Source organism: Carassius gibelio, chromosome A16 (genome assembly GCF_023724105.1).
Source record: "Carassius gibelio isolate Cgi1373 ecotype wild population from Czech Republic chromosome A16, carGib1.2-hapl.c, whole genome shotgun sequence".
Taxonomy (NCBI): Eukaryota; Metazoa; Chordata; class Actinopteri; order Cypriniformes; family Cyprinidae; genus Carassius; species Carassius gibelio.
Window position 1 is genome coordinate 13,158,390 of NC_068386.1, and position 23,411 is coordinate 13,181,800.

Below are 23,411 nucleotides of genomic sequence, written 5' to 3' on the forward strand. Positions count from 1 at the left end.
AAATAATTCCTTTGCATGACTGTTAATTTGACAGTCAAATCTAACGGAAAATCGCAACGAGGACGCGCCTGTACGCGGCCACGTCATGTAAACCAAACTGGGAAGGAGTGCGTACACCAGGGTGACTGAACCAAAATAGAAGAAGATTGAAGTGTTCACAGACTAATTTTCCTAACCCGCATTGGCGGATAACCTACAGAGAATCTCCGGGCTTTCTAATCATATGGCAAGATGTCAGATATCGGGGACTGGTTTAAAAACATTCCTTTCATCACTCGTTACTGGTTTGCTGGCTCAATAGCAGTGCCGCTAATAGGAAAACTGGGATTAATCAGTCCTGTGTACCTTGTGTTATGGCCGGAGGCATTCTTTCATAAATTCCAGGTAGGTTTACATTAAATTCAAAAGAATTTAGACAGCAGCTGCGATGACAAGGCGTTGCTGTAGGCCTCGTAACGTTACCGGAGTAACGTTAAACCCGTGCCCACACATGGACCTCGTAACAGGAGAAGTGTGCTGCAGTGAACCGACACGGTCTGCTGATCAGTGTGTGAAGTCAGCAGTCTAGTTGTGCTCAAAATCTCATGCACATTATTGCCTAAATTACGTGGTTTGCGTTATAATATTTTGTTGTACTTTAGGAAGTCTGAATGTTAGGTATATAAAGGTTGTCGAAGTGAATTCAAACACTTATTACAATGTTTTATGATCATGAGGAATGAGAATGATAAGAGATGGCAAAGAGCGTAACACGTGCTATTTATGCATCGACAGTATACTAATTTATTTCGTATATTCGCACCCTCCATCTGTACGCCACCGTTAAAATGTTATACAGCTGGGATATTTTAGTATCGACAAGACAGGAAACACGATTTGAATCCAAATTAGCGCAGACACAGAAATTCGTCCCAGCCTGCTCTGTTCAACCAATGAGAGAAGAGTACGCGTCTGAGGCTACTTCCGGGACAACAGGTTTTATTGGGTTTCTAAATGTAATTATTATTTTCCTTCCACAAGCACTGCTTCTCACTGTGATGGCAAATATTTTAAACTTATTTGCTTTATCTTATTAGAAAACGTTTTGCGACGTATAGTATAATTAATGGTGTCTTGTTGTCCTCATTAAGGAGGGCGGCTTTTCTAATGCCCAATTCTGGCAGTCTGCCTCAACTGTAAGGTAAATATATTAAAATATGTAATTAAGCAAAGTAATTTATAATATATATATATATATATATATATATAAAATTCTCGGTATTTCAGTAATTTCCACCAGGTGGCGCAAAGCTATTTGTTTGTGTGCTACAAGTAAGTGTAAAACAACGAGAATTAATGTTTGTCAGAAACATTTGTATCCATTAACTCCATCCTTATTGCTATTACACCAAATGATAAGCACATCTGGTTGGTTACGTAGCATGTGTTAATATCAAAGACCAATATAAATTATGGACACCCGAGATTTTCAGAACAGTTTTTGTGCTTCTTAAACCAGGGGTTGTCAAAGTGGGGTTTGGGACCCCCAGGGACTCTGTGGACAAGTTTGGAGATAATCGGTGTAAATTAATTAACAATATAACAAAAAATTTAAATAACCAAATAATTGAAATATTTATTAAATAAAATAAAAATATATAGTAAAATAACCTAAAAATGCAGCAGTACAATGAATAGGGGAAAATTATAATGTTATGTAAAACAAATACATAAATATTTTCCAAAAAATATTTTACACAGATTTATAATGTTATTTTTTTCACAGTATAAACTGGGTATTTATACATAAAGTATAGCTGTCTTTTAAACTTTAAAATGGGATTATTATATTTGGTGTGGCATGTAAAAGATTGAAACCCCCTCTCTGACTAATAGATATGTCTCTAAACTGTTTATAGTGGGATTTATGCACCACTTCTTAAGAAGTAAAGCCCCCTAGAAGTTATTTCAGTATGTATTTTGGAAACCCCCATTTCTTTGGATTAACTAGCTTGTTAATGGCATCATTATTGCTTTCAATCTCTTTCCTGTGCCAGTTTTCATGACATGAGTGATGTGCACAGAGTCATTTGACCTCTGCTAATGGCTAGGCTAATTGATTCATTTTGTTGCTGCAATTTTGCTTGTAACTTAAACATTAAGGGCATTTTTACATGGTGTTTCTGTGATTTATCCACTCCCTTTGAACAAGCTCTAAACTCAGCTCCTGTCTGCTCACTGTTAGCTAAGATTTTGTGACCTCTATCCTGCCAGACAGTACAGGTTACTTCTGTAGTATGGCACAGATATAGGAAGTAAACACAGCTATGGAGTGAGGAAAAACATCGCACACAGGACGCTGCAGATACTGCTAAGCCAAGGGTTACATAAAGTGTTTCGTCACAGTGAACCAGTGCTCACATTGGGACTTGTGAAGGAACCATTTAGCTGTTGAGAAGCGGCCAAATAGACCTCTCCCTGTCCTTTCGCGGCATACCAGTCCTGCTGTGCTTTTTAACCCACTTTTCTCTGTGCTGCAGTCTACAGAGGTCACCTCTCCATACAAGTGAGCTGGCATGATTTATGCTGCAGTGCGTGAGGGGGCCGCTGGACTGCCTGGCTACCGCAGAGCCAGTTCAGACGCCAACATCAAAGCGTTGCTGCTCTGTGGATTCACAGCCCCAGACTGAAAAAACCCTGCTAGCTCAGAGATACTGTGTGTGCTGAAGGGAGGAGAGAAAGCGCTAGTAGTGAGAGAGGGATACAGGGAAAGGGAGGAGAATAAGACAGCCGAGGACTTTAGAGAACGATAAGGTGTGCAGCATTTGCATGTTAAAAAAATTATTTTGTTGTTTACTGACCCAGTTTTTGTGGCATGAGAATTACTGAACAAATCTGGATAAAGGACCAGATGAGTGTCTGTTCCTCTCCGAGCGTGATGTCTGGTGTAATAACTGCAGTTGTGCTGTGGATAATGAGTCCAGAATGTGCAGGGAATCAAATCTGCAGTGCAAGCATGGTAGCCACTCCATTTTTCATCATTTTCAGCCAGTGCTGGTGACCGCATACAAATGGTGCTTGCTAGTTGTTTCTATTTTGACTTCAGTTTAAAGGGATAATACTGATCACTCATCCTCATGCCGTTCCAAACCTGTATGCCTTTCTTTCTTCTGCAGACCACAAAAGGAGATATTTTGAAGAATGTTTGTAACCAAACTTCTTCATTCATGTTCCATATAAGAAAGACATACAGGGTCAAAACAACATGAAGATGAGTAAATAAGGACAGAGATTGAATTTTTTGGGTGAACTATCCCTTTAAGAGTATTTTGGTGCATCTCTTTCAGTAAGCCAGAATTGATGGGCATCTCCAACAGTAATCTGCCTCAAGTTACTAATCGTTTTTCTGTGTTCTCTCAACAGATATGGAGACCGATAACTGGGACGTTGTATTTCCCAGTTGGCCCAGGAACGGGTTTTCTATACCTGGTTAATTTGTATTTTCTCTACCAGTACTCCTCGAGGCTTGAAACAGGTAGTTTCTGTTTCCAAAAATGTATCAATCAACCTTTAATTAAAATAATGTCTGTTAGGACTTAAAAGTGCACTCATAATTTTGTGTTTAATTGGGCTACGATTCAACAGTCCTCTTAACTGCAGCTCTGTCACCTGCTGCTTTAAATGCTTAATTGATTTCGATTGGCTGTCGGTGTTTTTATCAGCTGGAAAATTTGTTTTCAAACTGTTGTGTGGACTTACTGTTCCTATATTTAACAACACAGAGGAACAATATTGTTGGAATGACTTTCAGAACAGTTTTTGTTCACTTTCAGAACGATAAAAAATATTGACAGCCAGGCAGAATCCACCCGACTTTAAAGAGCTTGAACACATAAAGCTACATACGACTAGACAGTTTTATTGTCTGTTGGGGTGGACGGTAATTTAGATATTGTTAAAGTTATCTTTATAGTTATAATTATTGGTATGAAAGGGCTTTTATACTGACACCTAGTGGTCTGGAGGCAGCATCACAAGTTTTTACTTACGTACTGATGCCCATTGTAAAATGCTATATTTATAACCACAATTAATTATATTCCATGAGTGAAAATGTACAATATTATAGGGAGGTTACTTATAAAAAGAAAGAAGTGTTCGGCTAATCACAAACTCAAAAGCCCACTCCTTATGAGGTTACCCACTTCATATAAAATAAAAGTGTTTATTAGACTTATAACATGACTTGTCCTATCTCAATATGATGAACAGTTAGTTTTTTTGTTTTGTAAAAAAAAATACTGTTCTTCATGTGTGAAACTGTTTTTGATCAGGTAGTGAAATGATTGTTACTATGGGATGTGACATCTCATCATCTCTTCTCCCTGTCACAGGAGCTTTTGATGGAAGACCAGCAGACTACGTGTTCATGCTCCTTTTCAACTGGATTTGTATTGTTGTATCCTTTCTGTCCTGTACACATTATACTGTAATATTTTAATAGCGCAAACAAGTGATTAGTCAGTGTCATCAAATGACTTGCGTCTGTACAGCGCATACCCACATTAACAGTGAATGTGCTGAATTCAGCATTTTAGTGGATTGCATTAGATGCTTTAATATCCTCTGAAGATGTGGTCTTCATTCTATGCAGCGTCCACTCGGTGAGAAAAGGCTGTTCTAGGAGTATGTTCATACTCTATCTTTCCTTAACATTTATAATTCAGATAACTGGTCTAATGATGGACATGCAGGTTAGTCGGTTGCTTTTCTTCTTCTTTTTAAAAAAAATGTGAATTCTCTAATTTTTGTGTGATAGGCACTTAGGATATCTATTAGGAAGTCAAATAATAAAGCTGTCTTCATTCTTTAAAAAAAAGTGATTGTTTTTGAATTTCTTAGTGTGGTATTTTGTACATTTGTTCAGTTTTGCTGTCCAGTATTTTTCCTCTGCTGTGTGAAGGTTTAATAGCTTGGAATTTAAACGTTTATCCATTTTATTTGTTGATTAAAACAAGAATCACAAATGCTAACACTGTAGACTTAAATTTTAACACTAGTAGATAGAATTGAAAAAAAAATCCTCTTTCAAACATTAAATTGCCTCAGAAGCAAACTCAGTAACTCTTTTTGGTGTAACTCATCCATGTAAATGTTCTCAAAGTAGTTTTTTTCTTACTAACATCATTTGAAACTGGGCTACTTAATCAAAATGACAAACTTGTGTGATTTATAAGCATTTTTCTGCACTCGTGGAATTAATTAAGCTTTTTGATGTAACCTATTAGCTGTTTAAGGACTGTTGCATTACATTGAAAAGCATCTTTTATCTTTTTTTTTTTAGGAAAATTGTATGTTATGTTACATTTTGATGTCCTCCTTCATTTGTTCACACACGTTGTCTTGTTTGTGTTTTGCAGCTCCTGATGATCCCCTTGATCATGTCTGTTCTGTACGTCTGGGCTCAGCTAAATCGTGACGTGATTGTATCTTTCTGGTTCGGCACCCGATTCAAGGTATTCAGTGCATCATTAAATGCAGTATGTTTTTATTTGATATACTGCTGTACACTAAAACCTGTTCATGTTCACACTAACACAGGCTTGCTATCTTCCTTGGGTCATTCTGGGATTCAACTATATCATCGGTGGCTCGTAAGAATCTTTTTGCCTCACACAGAGTTATTTCTAATATCATCATCATTCCCTGACATAATTGTAGTAATAACCATTTCTTTCTTCAGTATTGTCAACGAGCTGATTGGGAACTTAGTTGGCCACCTTTACTTCTTTCTGATGTTTAAATACCCCATGGACCTGGGCGGCAGGTCCTTCCTCTCCACTCCACAGTTCCTGTGAGTTTATTAGCTGCACATCTGGCCTCAACTTCCTGTTATTCTGCTGCAATACGCAAGCAGTGCTGATATGAATGAAGTGCCTGTTTATTAAATATGATGAATATATGAATAGCTGAAAGTAACAAGTTAGGAGTTATTAAGAGTTTAATGCATTATTAAAGGCCTTAAAAATGATACTGTAATGCTTTATTGTTATATTTTTCCTATAATTTCTTCTTTTCCTATGTTTTTTTTCCTCAGGTACCAGATGTTCCCAAATCGACGAGGTGGGGTGTCTGGATTTGGCGTTCCTCCAACCAGGAGACCTGTGCCCCAAGAGCAGCCAGGAGGCGGAGGTGGAGGTGGGCGCCATAACTGGGGTCAAGGCTTTCGGCTGGGGGATGACTGAAGCTTTTGACTCTTTCATCAGTGGATAAATACAGAAACTTCTAACATCTATGCTGCAGAATATGGATTTTATGTTTTGGGTTTGTGTTGCATTTCTTCTGACCCACAAGGAAAAGTGACGGGGCTCCTTCGCAGCGTTACGTATTTTCCTATTACTCTCTATGACATATCACACTGTTATTGAGTTTCACAGTGTGTATAGAATCTCTGCGAAAATATGTGCAGTGGCAGAGTTGACGTAATTGTAGAAAATTCAGGGGACTTTGATGGTGTTTCCCATATGACCGCATCTTTGTTTATTCATTTTACTTGCTTACAATCAAATGTAGCTGATTCATTTTGCCATGAATTGTTCAGGGTAGATTGTTTGTTAGCATGGCTGTTTAGGAATGGCCATGGACTTCAAATCTAAAAAAAATTTTTTTTTTTATCACCTCATTTGTTTAAATTAGGTTACATTTGTCATTTTTCTTAAGCATTATGCTTTACATTTGTGAATTAACTGAATTCCCAGTCTGAACATGCACATGAAAGTGCTGTGCATTTTTATACATGTATGAATATTTCCATCTGTTTGTTTTATAGGTTTAGATTCCTTGATTAAAGTTTATCAATCAAACCGTTTACAGTAAAACTGCCATGAATTTCTCGCACATTACTGATGATTAAACTGTTCATATTTATCTTGTGGTACATATTCATGCTCTCTAAAAATGTTCTGACAGCAAACGGGAACAGATAGTTTTATAATCATTTGTACGCTAGAAGTTATATTTATCCCTTTCTGCTATCGTTTTTTGATTTATTATGCCCTAAATGACACATTGATTTGATATTATGTCCCTCAACACATTGCTTGGAGAAAGGTGCTTCACAAAATGTGCATATGGTGTAGAATAGTAATACGGTCACAAAGTTATACATAAAGACCTCTTGCCAAAATCCCGATCTTTAATGAAATCTTCAGATTATATTTCTAGTGCTTCATTATTGCAATTTCATTGAGTGCTTTTTCAGTTACAGATGCTACAAATAAACTGTAAACAGGAACTGTGCTCACCTAACTTGAGAGCATTGATTTCACAGTGTCTTGAGGGACACACACCAGATTCAGGCGCCTTGGTTACATTTAAATTTTACAGCAACTTCCTATAAGAAAATTAGCAGCTCCTAATGAAACTCAGCTCTGTTTTCTGAAATTCTACTTTGGCGATGATTACTGTTGTGTAAACAAGACTCACAACAGGCTTTCAATCAGTTGTGTTTTATTGAATTACAGCAGACTGGTTCTTATAAAGAGCAAGCAGGATTCTTGGTTAACAGTACAGTATTCCTGATACATGTCCGAACATGACGCTAAAGCAGCTGCGGGAAAAAGAAATACACTTAAGCGAGCTGAAAGCAGTTCATAGCGGAGTAGTGGAAAAATGGAACTACCTGTTGGATACCAGGAAATTCCAACATGATATGGATAAATTTGCAGTTACTGTAATATTGCCAGAAATTAGTCTATAACTACAAATAAACATGTGCTGTGCATCTCCATATTGTATTGATTTCAATTTGGATTATGTCCGTCATGTGGGCTCTCTACTCTTGGCAATAAGGTACAGTATGAGAGTGCGGGCAATGTATTTATGGTCCAAAGAAAAGTCCATAATATCACCTCGTTTTCTGGAATGAGATGGTTTTTATTGAAGCACTGCTTGTATGTGTCCGCTTGACATATTAAGTGCCTTCATGAACCACATAGTTCTATACCAGCAGGTGGGTTAGTTTTGTGTCCACTCACAAAAATGATTGAACATTCCAATATAAGGGTCAAGGGAAATTGTCTTGGGACTCCTATTATAAATGTAACAAAAGTCTCATCTTCAAAAATTTGTACAAATCTGTTGAAGTACAGAAAAAATATTTACAAGGGCCCTTTTAAAAAAAACAAACACATAATAACAACATAGCAGTCAAACTTTGGCACTCCATGGTCAGTCTCCAGACAGTGTTTCACAGATGCTCGCAGTCCATCTAGTCTCTGATGACCTCAAGAGTCCAGATTATGAGATAATTGTTCCATTTATGACAACAGAAGGTCATTTCTTAATCACCAGGCCCATCTAGTTCAGTCATAGCAGCCTGTTTTCTTCTGCAACAGAACAAGCAACAAATGCCACTTGACTCACACAAATTATGGATGTTTTTGAAATAAAATCCAAAATTGACTCCCCTCCCCTTCCCAGCACACAAAATTTGGGCTCTGCCCTCTGTCTCACTGCCAAGCTGTTTTTCTAAAGGCTAAATTACAGACTTCCGACATTCTGGGTGTCTTACAGCCACATCTGCTACATTATCACAAGAAGCAGCTATTTCTCAGAGAAAGCAACTTTCTCGCTTCTGCACCATTCAAAATATCAACCAGCTAGTAAAAAAAAAAAAAAAACTATTACCTTTATGACTTCATCCTGTCACTCTGTGCTCTGCCGATAGGTCTCGTGCCACTTTCTGTGCATCGTAATCTTTGCCATCAATGTCAGCTGCCAAGGAAACCCATCTCTTACCATCTACACTCGCCTGTCCATGTTGGTCCTTGCTTTTGCTGATATCAGGGATGTTGTGGCCCAACTTACTGGTGAACCATTCGACAATGTCCTGGTTGGTTAGTTTCGACTGTTCTGCAAGCTTCTCAAAACCCTCCCCTTTTTGTACCCTTGTCTCTTGAAAGTGCCTTTGTAGGACACTCTGGGCCTGCTCCAAGATCAATGAGTTGTTTTGTCCATTCGGTCTCTTGTTGCTAAGACTTTGAAATTGCTCCATCCAATTTAATGTTCCATTTTTCAAAGCAGATCGGTTTTCCTTAAACCACCGGACAATTTCTGTACGAGCTAACCCTGTCTGGATTTCTAGTTGGTTGTACTCCTCTGGTGAGGGCCACTGGGTTTGTGCAAATACGTCTTTAAGAAGGCAGAGAGACTTGCCATCAATGGCCTCTGGACAGGCAGAGGATGTCAGAATGGGAAGAGGTGAGTCCCTGACTCTGCTATCTTGCTCATGGACTCCATTCAGTGTCCCCCTTTGAAGGTGATGCTCCGGCCTTTTTGAGCCCATCGAGTTGAGCAAGGCTTGCTCCAGGTTGTCTCGTAATGCTCGGCGCTCTGTGAACCAGCAATCAATTTCGTTTTTGGAGAGCCTGGTGTCTGCCACAAGTTGCTCTATCTCAGCCTGGGTTGGAAAGCTAGTCCTTTGGAAACTCTCCTCTAACTTTTTCATTTGCTCAGAGGATTTGCCTTTAACTCTCTCTAGTAGTGGAAACTGTGTGGCGACAGGCTTATGCGGTTGGCTGTCCTTCAAAGCGAGGTCTGTTTTAATCTGTTGCACTGCCTTATAGTTTCCATGCCGCTGATCGCTGAACCACTTTTTGATCTCTCCCCATGAGAGGCCAGTTGTCTCGATGAGACGATACACTTCTTCATCATCAGGAAACTGACACTGAGCATAGCTGGTCGTCAGCTCTCTGATCTGATCAGGGGTTTTCTCACAGTCTGAAGAAAGGGTTGGTGTCGGAGAGACAGACTTGGGATTAGTTTGAACGGACTGAATTATTGAAGGCCTCTTTATCTCTGGGGCAAACAGTGGCGCTGTATGGGGCCTCTTGAGACCCTGTGCTATCTGATTTGTCACTGTTAGTGCGAGAGGAGGACCGGTAGCGGTTGAGCAATTGGAAACTGGTGCCAACACTAGGCCAGATTGTCCAAGAACATGGCAAGGGACGGTCTGGATAAGGGGCTGTGAAGCTTTAGTGGACTGAGTTAACTGAGCAGGTAAGACAGTGAATGCCTGTTGAACAGGCTGAATCGTTCCATTGAACATCTTCTTTCGTGCTTCCTCAACCTCTTCAGGAGACCAGCTAATACCTTGTTTTAGCCGTTGGGTAGTGAACCACACTTTGATTTGTTCTTCGGGGTGTTTGGAGGCTGCAGTGAGCCAAGAGAGCTCTGCTTGAGTAGGGTATGGAAACTTGTTGAAAGAGGTGATGAGGGTCAAGTTGCCATCTAGCGTGGGGTTGTATTTTGAAGTGTTCAAGGGGACAGCAATTTTTGGTACTAAGTTGAAGTTAGGAGGGCGTTGCAAGGATGGCATTATATGTGAGAGGCCATCCTTAAGAGTTGCATCTGGAATTATTACAGTCCCGTTCACATTCACTGCAGTAATCTGCTTTTTCGGTAAATCTTGGGCGAGTTTGTCCAATGGACTATCGTCCTGCAAACGTAAACTATCTGTTTTGGGCTTACCCACCTTAATAGTACTGGATTTGCTCAGGGGAAAAGCAGTAAAGTCCTCTCCTGACTGAGGGCTGGTTGTATCATAGATGACTGCACAGTTCGAACCTTCGATTGTCTGTTCTAGAATGGTCTGACTGTTGAGTTTGATTCTCTTGAACTTGAAGTTGCTCTCCCCAGGATGGCACTTCTCATTGTGTTCTGTCAAAGAATCAAACTTTTTTGTGTTGAAGTTGCACACTGCACACAAGTACAGTGGGTTGAGTATAACATTGGGGTGGTTGGAATCAACATGATCTTTGAACTCGTTGAGATTTTGTGTGGAAAAGGGACAGTATTTGCACTCATAGCCTCCCTGGAGTTTCCTCTGTGGTCGTGCTTTCACTTCAGGTTTTTCCAGCTCTGTTGCTTCCTGCACAGAGTTCACAGAACTCTTCCTATCCGTCCGGTCGTCACTAGAAGACACATGTGAGGATCCATTCTCTTCTGGACTACCCACAAAGGAATCCATTTCTTCTGGATCGTCTGCAGTCACCAAGTCATCCGGTCGGATCATGCAGGGTGTTGTAGACTTTCTTCGACTAGCCATGGTCAGGGAGTAAGACGGTGCAGTGCAGGGGGACTCTGTTGATGGACAATGAGCAGGTCTTTGTCTGCTGGAGGATTGGTAAAGGATGATTCTGCTGACTGTGAATGTCAGCTCCAATGAAAGACTTCATGAGACTTCATCCCAGATCACAGAGTCTATTAAAAAAAAAAAAGAAGATGCAAAATAAGTATTACTGACTCGTATATTAAAACTAGATTTTCATGCATTAGAACTATTGCAATGAGGTATGAAAATTACTGGGGTGCTTGAGGGGGTTAAACACAGGACAACAGGGCTGCACAATTAATCGTTTTTTAAGCTCGATAACGAGATCCACCTTTTTTAGATTAATTTAAAAAAATTGTCACGATATTGGTCGGCTCGTTATTTATCCTGTAATGTGTTTTTCATTTGGCATTTGCGTTATCTTGCATTGCTAACAAGTCTTCACTAGCGTTCATGCTTGTGGTTGCCAGATGTGAAGAGCTTTAAGCCCCAAAACAGCAAATTTACTGTGCGATCTGCGTGGCTTTTTCCCATTTGCGAACAAACTGTCACTTAGAAAATCTAATGTGAATACAGATGACAGAACAATAACCAAAACCACAAGTTTTGTATTGTCATAGTTGGTTAAATTAAGTCAGTGTATAGTCCATGGGGGTTGGTTAAAGGACACATGAAATTTTATTGCATTTCCCTGCTGAAAAAAAAAGACACAGGTTTTAGCACTTTTTCATGAATGAACATGAAGTTTAACAGGTTGTTGTATGAAAAAAAAAGATTACAAGAAACAAGGTCACAAACAGACAAACTCGTTATTGAAAAACGGTATATAAACAATGTATCTTTTAGCCTACAATATACATGTCACTTGAAAAGATTCATATTTATATTTTTTTATAAAAATTTTTGAATGGCACATAAGAATTTTGAACAGTCCACAAAGTCACATCAGGTTGTCAAAAGATGACGAATAGACGTGCAAAGATTTATAGAAAATGGTTTCGATTTTAGGATGCTGCAAGTTGTGTGCCGAATTTTTGTGTGACTGCCTGTAGACACTTGATGTGAAAATGCAGAGAGCTTTTCAAGGTTCTTCACTGTCTGAAGAAACTGTCTGAACAACAGAGATCAACAATAAAAGCTTATGCTTGCCATTTCAATGTGATTACATGGATTTCTATCAATACAAAAGATCAGCTTTTTAATCACAGTTAACTGTCACTTCAGGTGCAATACAGCTTGATTTAGTGTGAAAATCATCACAATGGACTACAGAACCTCATTAAAAATTAAGCTGAGGTATTGCAGCTCCTGCATAAAAAGCATTTAGATACACACCCCAGTGCTGTGTAATAAATTAGAGGCATCAGCAATACGGTGTTCAGTTCGGTTCGGATGGGATGGGAGGAGCAAAACATCCTGCGCTAGGCTGAACTTGTCCAGTCCAATTATAGCCTTCCTCAGGCCTGTGTTGCCCTCAGCAGATCTCAGTACATTGGAGACTAATTAAATATGGATGGGACCCGGAGCATCTCATATCACAGCCTCAACTCACTGTAAGAGCGCCAGTATAATGTAAACTTGGCAAAAAAAACATTTTCCTTGAGAAAACTGTGTTAAGAGCATAAAGGACAACAAAAGCCCACAGACTTTTTACATTTTAACATTTTTAAACACACACATATACATACATACACATATATATATATATATATATTTTTTTTTTCTTTATTAAGGTTAAAGGGATACTCCATCCCAAAATGAACATTTTGTCATCAATCTAGGGGCAGCTTTAAAAATATAATATTAAAAATGTTTTAAAAAATATTACGATTCATGATTTTATGTTTTATGTCATGTCGGTTTTACTATTTTGCAATTTGTCTGAGCATTACAGCCAAAGTAATTTTCCTATTATAAAGACAAAGCCTTTCAAGGTAACAAAAAAAAAAAAAAAAGAATGGCAGATATTTAGGCAAAAGTGGGAGAAGATATAATTCTTTGTTCTTATTTTTTAATAACAAAGATAAAAGAATGACAAAGATACACACTGCAACTACACATAATATACAAAAAAAAAAGAATGGCAGATATTTAGGCAAAAGTGGGAGAAGATATAATTCTTTGTTCTTATTTTTTAATAACAAAGATAAAAGAATGACAAAGATACACACTGCAACTACACATAATATACAACTAAAACAAACAGTGCTTTTTTTTCCAGGTACAATAGCTATATTTAGCAGTCGCATTCAAGAAATGAACAAATCTAAAAATAAAACACTATATAAACTGATTCCTAAAGCAACTGTATTAAATTTCTTCAGTCAAGAGCAGGGAGTCATTTTTCTCTTTGTGTTTTGTTGTTTTAGTAACATTAAAGGAATAGTTCACCCAAAAATAAAAATTCTGTCAGCTGTCTGTCAAGTCTGTAAGTGTTTTATATTTATACCACCATTTACTCACTCAAAAGTGGTTTTAAACCTGAATGAGTTTCTTTCTTCTGAACATAAATGCTATTTTGAGGAACTTGAAAAACCAAAGTTGCTGGTCCACACAGTGACTTCCATAGTGTTTATTCTACTTCACTGAATAAACTGATCACTGCATGTTTCAAAATTTAAATGCATCGTGGTTATTTTTATATGAAAGTATCATTAGAAAGAACCACTATATCTTTGCTCCAAGAGTGTCTCCTGCTGGCAGAGAATCAATTTGCATTTGCAAGTCTGTGGTAAACACTGGTGTTTGTCAACAAACAAACAAAAAGCATGCTTAAAGAACAGTTTTGAGAAGGTGCTTTGAGCCATGTATTATTATTACTATGAATTAGGCTACTACTACTACTACCATCTTGTGCCCTGCAATAATCATTTACTCAAACTGTCTTTTATGAGAAAAAAATTAATAATCAGCCAAACATATTGGCCATCAGCTACCCTGATTTCGAAATATTGTCATCGACCAGAGAAAAACCCTTATTGGTCAACCTCTATTGCTGACACTTTAATTGTTTTGCCACTTATGCACTTGTTATTAATGTATTTGAATGCAAAGGGCATTTTATAAACTAAAACAATTATTTCAAAAAAATATTATTTATTATGCATGTTATATGTATGTTTATTAAAAACAAATTTTGTAATAACCAATTGTTCCGGTCCGGACTTTTGACACAAAATTCAGATTTGGACCCTTGAATGCAGACTTTTGAGAACCCCTGGTCTATAGACTACTCAGAGTAACATCAATAGCAGTAATAAACTATTAACGTTAACACAAGCTGGAGGGTGTGTAGCCAGATGTACAGTTTCTGTAACATACTCCGGTCTGTTGCAAAACAGTTATCCTGTATGGATTCACATGCTTTAACATGCATGTTTCCATGAGAGGATGTTGCTGAGGAGCCGCTGTGAAAGGGGCGGAGATTGTTCTCTGTTAATACTGTGGAGCACAGCGGGGGGGTTGAATTTGGGATTGAGGCAGAATTAATTTAAATCTCATCAAATGGGGCTCTAGAAGCCAGCAGCACTGCACAGATGTACACTGAGTGCTATTTTTCATGATAATACTGACAAAAAGTGTTGAGTGCAATTGGTATATATCACACCCCCTTCACCGATTTAAACTCAAATTGTGGGAGCTACTGACTCCTTTTGAATGTTAGGATGAGGTGGCAAGTGTCTCAGGATCCACAGCAGTAGTAATACCTGACGCCAATGAAAGATCGATCAATAAACAGTAGCTCCACAGATTCTATTACAAGGCTCTAGTAACAAAAGAGGTAAACACTATGTAAGAGAGAGAGAAAAAACAATTGGTTTAAATGATGAATGTTGGTTTATGTGAGAATGAAGTAGTTCTGCAGTAGGAAAACGACACCGAGCTCAGAGCAAAGTCCTTTGGGTGGGTGTCCAGGCTTTCAGTGATTTGGGGTGCCAAGGGACAGGCCTTGAAAAGCTGGACTCATGCGTTGTCATGGAAACGGCCCAGCAGCAGGTGGGAGGGATTTTCTCCACAGAGATCCAGATGAGGAACGTTCCGCATTCCTATTTTTGGCCGAGCCTGTTCTTTTGGGGTGAAACCCACACTGAGAGACTGGATTCATCACATTCATGCTACATTTGTACACTTGTGTATATGCTGATACATGTTTCATGAATCAGTATGAGTGGGTGATTTAATTATGCTTATTCAGAGGGAGCAAAGCTAAACTTAAAGCTAGTGTGTACAACTAGTTGATATCGAGAACACAGAAACAAAAATAAATGCCTGGTTGAATGCTAATTTCCTGTTACTTTCCACTAATAGAATCCAAGTGAAAGTGAAAAAAATATATTACTTTTTCTTTGAGAGGGTGTGCCCTGAGGAACAAAAACTGATTGTCTACCTTTGTCAAAGACAAAAAAGACAAAATATTTCATGAGAATTTATTTTCTACTAGTTTTATAAATACTGCAACTTTTTCAACTCTATTACCAAAACGTGGGACTTGTCTAAATACGGTTGACTTTTTTTTCCAGTAATAAACATGAAACAAGCCAAACATCAAAATTAAACAGTTTTAAACAATCAATTAAAAATATATATATTTCAGAAAAGTAACAGTATTGCACACAAAATATGGGATGAAAATAAATATTATTTACTGCTATATTTTAAAGCTGCGGTAGGGAACTTTTGATGCTCTAGCGGTTAATAAACAGAACTGCTTGCGTCTTGCGGAAGAACATCGTAGCCGGAACTACTTCTCTGTTTATGTCTATGAAGAATCACAAAGGTACTGGGTTACTCCGCCGCGGTACGCCCGAAGCAATCTAAAATAGTCCGAATATAAACACTTATTATAGGTGTACCCTAGTGATTCAGGACAAGCTAAAAACACGGTTTGGAAAATGGATTCATGGTGTACTCGCTTATTATATACATTTTTCTACATTTTGAACACAAACAAAGTTACGGACCGCAGCTCTGATTGGTTGTTTCTCACCGGGAGAGGATGAATATCTGCAAATGGCAATAGGACCACTGGGAGGAGCCAGAGGAGCTTGATTTTTTCACAGATTATCTGTCTCATGTTGTACTGTCAGGACATAACAACGGGTTTAACAAATATGTAAAAAATATATTTTTACAAAAGTTCCCTACTGCAGCTTTAATTATTGGACAATTAAAGGCCAAGGTACAGATTTTCCAACCTCATTGAGTTATTATTAGGCTATTTTAATTTCATTGTAACATTTATTATCCAACACCCACTATATGACACTATCTGAAGTTCTAGCCTATTTAATCTCATTTAATTTCAATTATTTGGAATTTTGTTGCTGTTTTTAGTTTGTGTAGGACATCTAGCCTATGATCATTTAGTGTTCATTTTGTATGTAACATGAATGTTATTTTATTGTGTTCTGGAACAACTTCATTATATTATTAAGTAATCAGGAAAAAACATTTATGTGAAGTAACTGCACGGAAATTGAAAGCATGTATGCCATGCATTGCACTGGGCGATTGATATAGTGTGATCAATAAAGATGCAGGTCAGAGGTGGGGGTGCTGGGGAATCATGATGCTGCTGACTCAACATCGTGATATCTGTCAACCATCGGTGATGAACATGGCATCATCTATCAGCCCAACCCTATTACACTGCATTAGTTTGAAATGGGTCACTATTATGCAAGGGAAAACAAAGCCTAATTTTGACTAAGAAACCAGAGACCGAGGGCATAGCATTCCTGCTAAAGCCAGCTGTAAAGACACGGATGCTCAGCAGCATATACGGTGTCTTCAAAAGAAACCAAATCTCTGTGGTCGACCACTAAGTTATATGGCGGCTGTCCCAGATAGTTATGAAATACTCATGGAAAGGGTCACACTGAGGATGGATCAAGAGATCAGGGTCACGTTTGAGCACTGTGCGTCTATGAGCCTCAGATGAAATACTTTGTTAAATAAAATGATAATCCGGTAACACCGGTTAGTTAACATCACTGTGTATCTAACACAGGCAAATGTATGTTTTCATTGAACAACAACATTAAACAGGTTTTAATCAATCTAAAGAGCCTCTATTGATCTGGTGACTTGATAACATTTATACACTAACCACAGCCAGTTCAGACATGATTGGCAACTGTGTTTTCTGCCTGGTCTCAAATACACCTAATAAAACAATAAAGACAGGATCTACTAAGCCTCTGATATGCTCAGTGAGTATCAGATTCATAGCACTGGACAGGGATCACTGCGGTCATCCATCTGTGAGTCTGAGTCATGACACTTAAGAGAGCCGAATAACACAGATCCCACCAAGATTGAAAACTGTCTTTCTGTTGTTGTTTACAGCTTTCCTCGTCTGATCTAATGCATTCCAACATGCTGATGTGAACAAGAAATTAAATCACAATTGTCTTGTTGTACAATGATGCCACATCTGCTCATTTTAAAGGAATACTACATCCCAAAATGAACATTTTGTCATTAATCACTTACCGCCATGTCGTTCCAAACCATTAAAGGATTTATTCGTCTTCAGAACACAATTTAACATATTTTGGCTGAAAACCGGGAGGCTTGTGTCTGTCCCGTTGACAGCCAAGTAAAATACACTGTCAAGGTCCAGAAAAGTATGAAAAGTATTGTCAGAATAGTCCATCTGCCAGAGACACAAAGAAGAGACATTGTTGAATAAAGTCGTTATTTTTATTTTCTTTTGCGTTAAAAAAAGCATTCTCGTTGCTTCATAACGTTGTGGTTGAACCACTGATGGCAGATGGACTATTCTGACGATGCTTTTCATACTTTTCTGGACCTTTACAGTGTAATTTACTTTGCTGTCAATGGGAGAGTCACAAGCCTCCCGGTTTTCAACCACAATATCTTAAATTGTATTCTGAAGACGAACCAAGCTTTTACGGGTTTGGATTGACATGGGGACAAGTGATTAATGACAAAATTTTCATTTTGGAGTGGAGTATTCCTTTAAGGCTGCATGATATAACGGTAACATATTGGTTATTGACCGTTAGTAGAGATTGTTTTACCGTATTTCTCGGAGTATAAGTCGCACCTGAGTATAAGTCGCATCAGTCCAAAAATACGTCATGACGAGGAAAAAAAAAACATATATAAGTCGCACTGGACTATAAGTCGCATTTATTTAGAACCAAGAGAAAACATTACCGTCTACAGCAGCGAGAGGGCGCTCTGTGATTTCAGTGTAGACTACAGGAGCACAGAGCAGCATAGAGCGCCCTCTGGCGGCTGGAGACAGTAATGTTTTCTCTTGGTTCATGTCAAATTAATTTTGATAAATAAGTCACACCTGACTATAGGTCGCAGGACCAGCCAAACTATGAAAAAAAGTGTGACTTATAGTCCGTGAAATACGGTAATTGATCTGTATCAGTCCATACTGAATATTTACTTATTCATTTAGCTAATTTAGATTCCCTTTGCTGTCATCTTTTAAAATAATAATTTAATATCACTGTTAAATGCAATCTAGCAAACCTCAAAATCAAGATCCTTTTTCATACTGTAAATTCTAATGTTGTGATGTGCCTAAAAATTGCTTGTAGAATTCTGATCGCTTTTTATTTTTTTGTATTTTAATTTGATTAGACACAATCTATCTTACTTATGAGGAATTTATTGCTCATATGAAAAATACTGAAGTTTATCAGTCACAAAATTAATTATGATACATCCCTAGCTCCTCTGCACCAATCAAATCTCTTCAATATGAGTCCTTTGTTTATTTATTATCTAGAATGTAGAAGTATTAATAGATTTGTAGAGAAAACATATTACAAAGCAAAGAACTGAAAAATAAGTGAGCTGTCTGAAAGAGACATGAGGAGTGGGTAAATTTAACTCCGCTCAGGCATTCAGCTATGAAGAGCTTTGAAGTTATAATTTTACATCAATATGGACCATCTTTACTGACTACAGTTCATCTTTTCATTGGTACAAGCACATCCTGAACTTTTATCTATGTCTCTCAAAGTCTGAAATCTTCTACAGGATGAAACCGTATTTAATTAACGAGGACACTAGAAGCATGGTCTGTCTCTGATGTGCAAACATCAACGTTATGCTCAAGTCTGGACTCCATATCACTGCATCAACACTACAAATCTTTTTAAATCAGCGGCCCACCTGTCAATGCTGGTCTTCCCCTTTTTGGAGTATAAAATCTGTAAGGTCCTATGTGGCGATTTTCCTACTCTGCCTCCTGTTCGCCCAGCCTCTCCTCACCTAGAAAAAAAAGAACAACTGGATTGGTATTTGTATCTTAGACGTTCATCTAAACACCACCATTTCTGACAATTCCTCAGAGGCACCAGTCCAAAACGAATAAACTTCCGCTCTAAACAAAGAATGGACACTACTCGTGACAGATACCCTTGACTGCAAACACTTATTTTCTTTTCTCCCTAGTGTAAGATCAGGTCAGGCCACAGATGAGACTGTAACTCAAGCATAAACTCAACATCTTCATAATACCGTCATTTTATTTCATATCCCTGACGGAGCAACTCCATCTTTCACATTTGCTAGAACAGTTTAGCTTCTCTAAAACCTTTACAGCAGCTCAAACACAAAGTGAATGGAGTTTAAGTCACCTGAGGATCTACAGGCTTTAAAATGTAGCCGCTGTAGTCAAACACCATCTGCTCAGGCAAAGGAATAAAGTTCGGTGTCATTGGTTAGGTATTACAGTTATATGCAGTCTCTCCATTACACTTCCAGAAAAGCTGGGTCACGACTGCAAAAGTAGGGCAAAATATTGGCAACAGAGAGACTGCTGAAGAGCGAGCGAATGCAAAAAGTTGAAGCTTTTCTCCCTTTAAGAAAACAACTACTCAAACTGATTGTTTCATTTTCTTTAGTTCAAGTAAGAATCTATTATAATTTATAAAAACCCTGCTGCTTTCAATGCCACTCGAACACATTCAGCATGCTCGGATATATATATAATAATCATATACAAGAATGATGGCAAGATATGACATGGATAATAGTGATGAATCATGATCTGTTGTACTCATTATGCAGTAAGAAAACAGAACAAGATAGTTTGCCACCTCCAACTGCAACTTCAGCTGGTAACACACGTCAGTTGTGACTCTCTCTTACAGGACATGAACACAGAGGGAAATTAATAGCTTTAGTAGTGATGACTAATAAATAACCTGGCTCCAATCTGAGGTCAGAATCCCTCACAAAGAGGCTCTGCTTTCAGTGGAGTCATGAGCACCAGAACTGACAGAGAACACGCAGCTTTGAAGGGAGCCCAGCCCACGGCTGTGACATCAGCGACTGACAGCACGAGCTACGAGGCAGAGGCAGCAGCAACCACCTCCTCAAAGACGTCAGCTCCTCACGAACGCGGGCAGCCATTTTAAATCCAGCCAGTCACCTGGCACAAACTGCATTTTGCGCCGGAGCAACTCAAGCGGAGTTGTACTTTTCACAATACGCGTCACTACTTTGTAAGAGTTGCCTCAGTCTTGGTTCCATGAATAAACCGCTGTAATGAGAGATACTACCATACTACGACCCACAAGGTGAACGGGTTGGCAAGTGTATTTGTGCAGATCATATCCCAGGAGAAGAGAGAATGTTTGGTTATTTTTAAAATGCCATAAATACAGAATAAACTTCAATGAAATTGCATCCGAATGCCCTTCAGTGAGAATAATGTGGGAAAGTAACTAAGCATATGACAATGGCTTTCTTTACAGTGTCTATATTAATAATAGTCTGTTTAGTTCTAAGCCAATTTCTAAAGATCAGTTATGTACTAGGATAAGTAAAGGACATTTTAAAACATGATACTAATTGATAATCCTAAATAAATTACTAGATTGTCAACAAACAAGTGATTTTCTCTCATTTAGCCTTATACTGCAAACTAAACCTCAGATTATACAGTCCATCGTGATATGACGGAGCATGTGGTAAGAACACAAACAGTATTTTACACTTAAGTAATATGAGATTCCAAGGGAGGAGATATATGATTATTTTAAGAAAAACTATTCACCTGTGATGGTTAAGGAGTCACCACTAAAGCTGCAGCAAGATCTAAAGATACAGATGTAGTCAGAGCTTTATTGACAAGTATAACTTTATTTAAACTCAAGAAACCCCTCTGATAATATATTCACCCTCTAACCAGGAGTGCCCAAACTCGGTCCTGGTGGGCCGGTGACCTACAGAGTTTAGCTCCAACTTGCCTCAACAAACCTGCCTGGAAGTTTCTAGTATGACTAGTAAGAGCTTGATTAGCTGGTTCAGGTGTGTCTAACTGGGGTTGGAGCTAAACTCTGCAGGACACCAGGCTTCCAGGACAGAGTTTGGGCACCCTTGCACTAAACCATATTGGAGGAATATTTTAAAAGTGATTTTCTAGCAACATCAGATACCTGTAAGATTAGAAAAGACCTGTCAGTCATAAAGTAAACAGTCCAGGATTTCTGACAGATGGGAGATTCGGTCTGTAGTCTGTTCATACCTTGGGAATGCATTTGGAATGACGTGATTGGACGATGAAGCAAATACCGTGCGTGGGACGTTAGTTTGATACACTTGAATCACCTGAAGTGTCCTGGGAATATTCGCCGAGATTATTTACAGTGCATCAACTGTATGCTATATTAAGACATTTGAACAACTCAGATCGGCACTTAATGAGTCGCAAATTCAGCTTCAGAAATGAATTTGCATTATATAGGGTGCTGTGAGTCTCTAGTAGTACGGATGCGACAATTTTGGGAACTATCACAGATGTGAGCACAGTGCTGCAATGTGGCTCGCGTCTGACGCTTGTGCCATGCAGTCTGGCCGTGGAAGGCGTCACCACTGCCTACATCATACGACACCGAGCCCAAATCAAAGTAGTTGCGTGCCATGCTCACTTCACACAAGTGCATGAATTAATCATTCTTAGCTCGAAATAAATTCCCGATCGTGGCGTGCAACGGAAAAGAGGGGTTCATTGAAGCAAAACAGACTCCAATAAAAATCACTTGGACCGACGTAACGCCATGTCGACATTGGTAGCCATATTTTGCTGCTTATTTCGACATCAGAGAAGTAGACATGTTTTCGCGCCCACTGCCTATTAACTTTAACCATTCTATGAAACTTTCCGCAAGCCACACAAATCACAGCCGCTGGAAACGTTAAAACTGAGGTTATCGGGTCAGGTCGATGCGGTTATTCTGGTGCTCACTTTCTACAATATGCCTTGGGCAAACAAAGTTCAGCTGAAATAAACAAACGGGCATCAGAAGCACTTTACACTACGTTTCGGGCTACTACGTATTGTGTTTGCATTCAAACGCGCCCGCAACTTTAAGGTTTGTTTGCTCATTTTCCAACCGACACAAATAATTCAGCCATTCTTACCTGCCCACCAACCAACGGAAAAGGCTGGGATGTGAGGTTACTGACAGCTAGAGTCCGAAATTGCGTACTTTTCCACTTGTACAGCCCACAGAAGCGTACGATTGTAACGATTCCGCCGAATTCTAAAGACAACAGCCGAAAAAAATTGGCGATCGCAGGGGGATCTACGCCAAAACCCACATGATCAACTACGTCAGAAGGCGTATTTGCATACGATACAAGACGCCGTTGCATCCTGACTTTGGAAATTAATTCTCAAATGCAAAAGTTTGAAAATCGCCACTGGCGAGGGTCGACTTCTAGTGCAAGAGCAGTAGTTCACTTCGCCTTGTGCTTCCTTCTTTGAGATGATTAAACCTCTGTTGTTTTGACGTCCCCTGCGTGAGTTTGGATCAGAGGTCATTGAATATTAAGCACTCTGGTGAAGGCCAGTGGCTGAACGGTTATCTCTCCTCCCATCCTCGCCTCTGTCCCCTCTCTCTCGCCCTCCCTCCTCACCCCCTCCAACGGTTTGCCTGTATCCTTGCTATGGCTGTGCATCAAAACAACCCGACTTTTAAATCGAGACAGATTACAACTCGAAGAAACTTGTGCAACAATACAGACGTCGCTATGGAGATCTATCTTGCAGACGTCTTCTTACCTAAGTTTGTGGCACCCCGCCTATACATGTCAAATGCTGAAACGATTAAAACTGTTAAAAGATTAAAATACACTCAAATCCAGGAAAAGAGTAACAGATGACATTATTTGGTATATTCTAAGACGCGTGACTGTCCTTTTGAAAGCTGCGCATGCAGCAGTGGACATGAACACTGCTGCAGAAGCTTATGAATTATTCATTAATCAGGACCGGTCTGCCTGTGTTTGTATATATTTACATACAAATAGGCAGCTA

At 38.9% G+C, this 23,411-nt stretch overlaps 2 protein-coding genes across 3 annotated transcripts; one reads left to right on the forward strand and one right to left on the reverse strand.

Moving 5' to 3' along the window:
* The first annotated feature begins 85 nt into the window (after nucleotides 1-85).
* On the forward strand, nucleotides 86-6,906 carry LOC128030673 (derlin-1-like). The gene is made up of 8 exons (XM_052618481.1): nucleotides 86-384; nucleotides 3,403-3,514; nucleotides 4,374-4,438; nucleotides 4,707-4,733; nucleotides 5,400-5,495; nucleotides 5,581-5,633; nucleotides 5,723-5,833; nucleotides 6,077-6,906. Exons 1-8 carry the CDS (start codon nucleotides 232-234, stop codon nucleotides 6,222-6,224), a joined length of 765 nt encoding a protein of 254 aa, XP_052474441.1. The 5' UTR covers nucleotides 86-231; the 3' UTR covers nucleotides 6,225-6,906.
* A 565-nt stretch (nucleotides 6,907-7,471) lies between these two features.
* On the reverse strand, nucleotides 7,472-22,880 carry LOC128030671 (zinc fingers and homeoboxes protein 2-like). 2 transcript variants are annotated; one of them, XM_052618478.1, is made up of 4 exons: nucleotides 22,514-22,880; nucleotides 19,256-19,354; nucleotides 8,668-11,241; nucleotides 7,472-8,366 (listed from the first exon to the last, which is right to left on the reverse strand). In XM_052618478.1, the coding sequence occupies exon 3, from the start codon at nucleotides 11,084-11,086 to the stop codon at nucleotides 8,678-8,680; it is 2,409 nt and encodes an 802-aa protein (XP_052474438.1). In that variant the 5' UTR covers nucleotides 11,087-11,241; nucleotides 19,256-19,354; nucleotides 22,514-22,880; the 3' UTR covers nucleotides 7,472-8,366; nucleotides 8,668-8,677. The 2 variants fall into 2 exon arrangements, with proteins under 2 accessions (XP_052474438.1, XP_052474439.1); XM_052618479.1 differs by lacking the exon at nucleotides 19,256-19,354.
* Nucleotides 22,881-23,411: the final 531 nt, after the last annotated feature.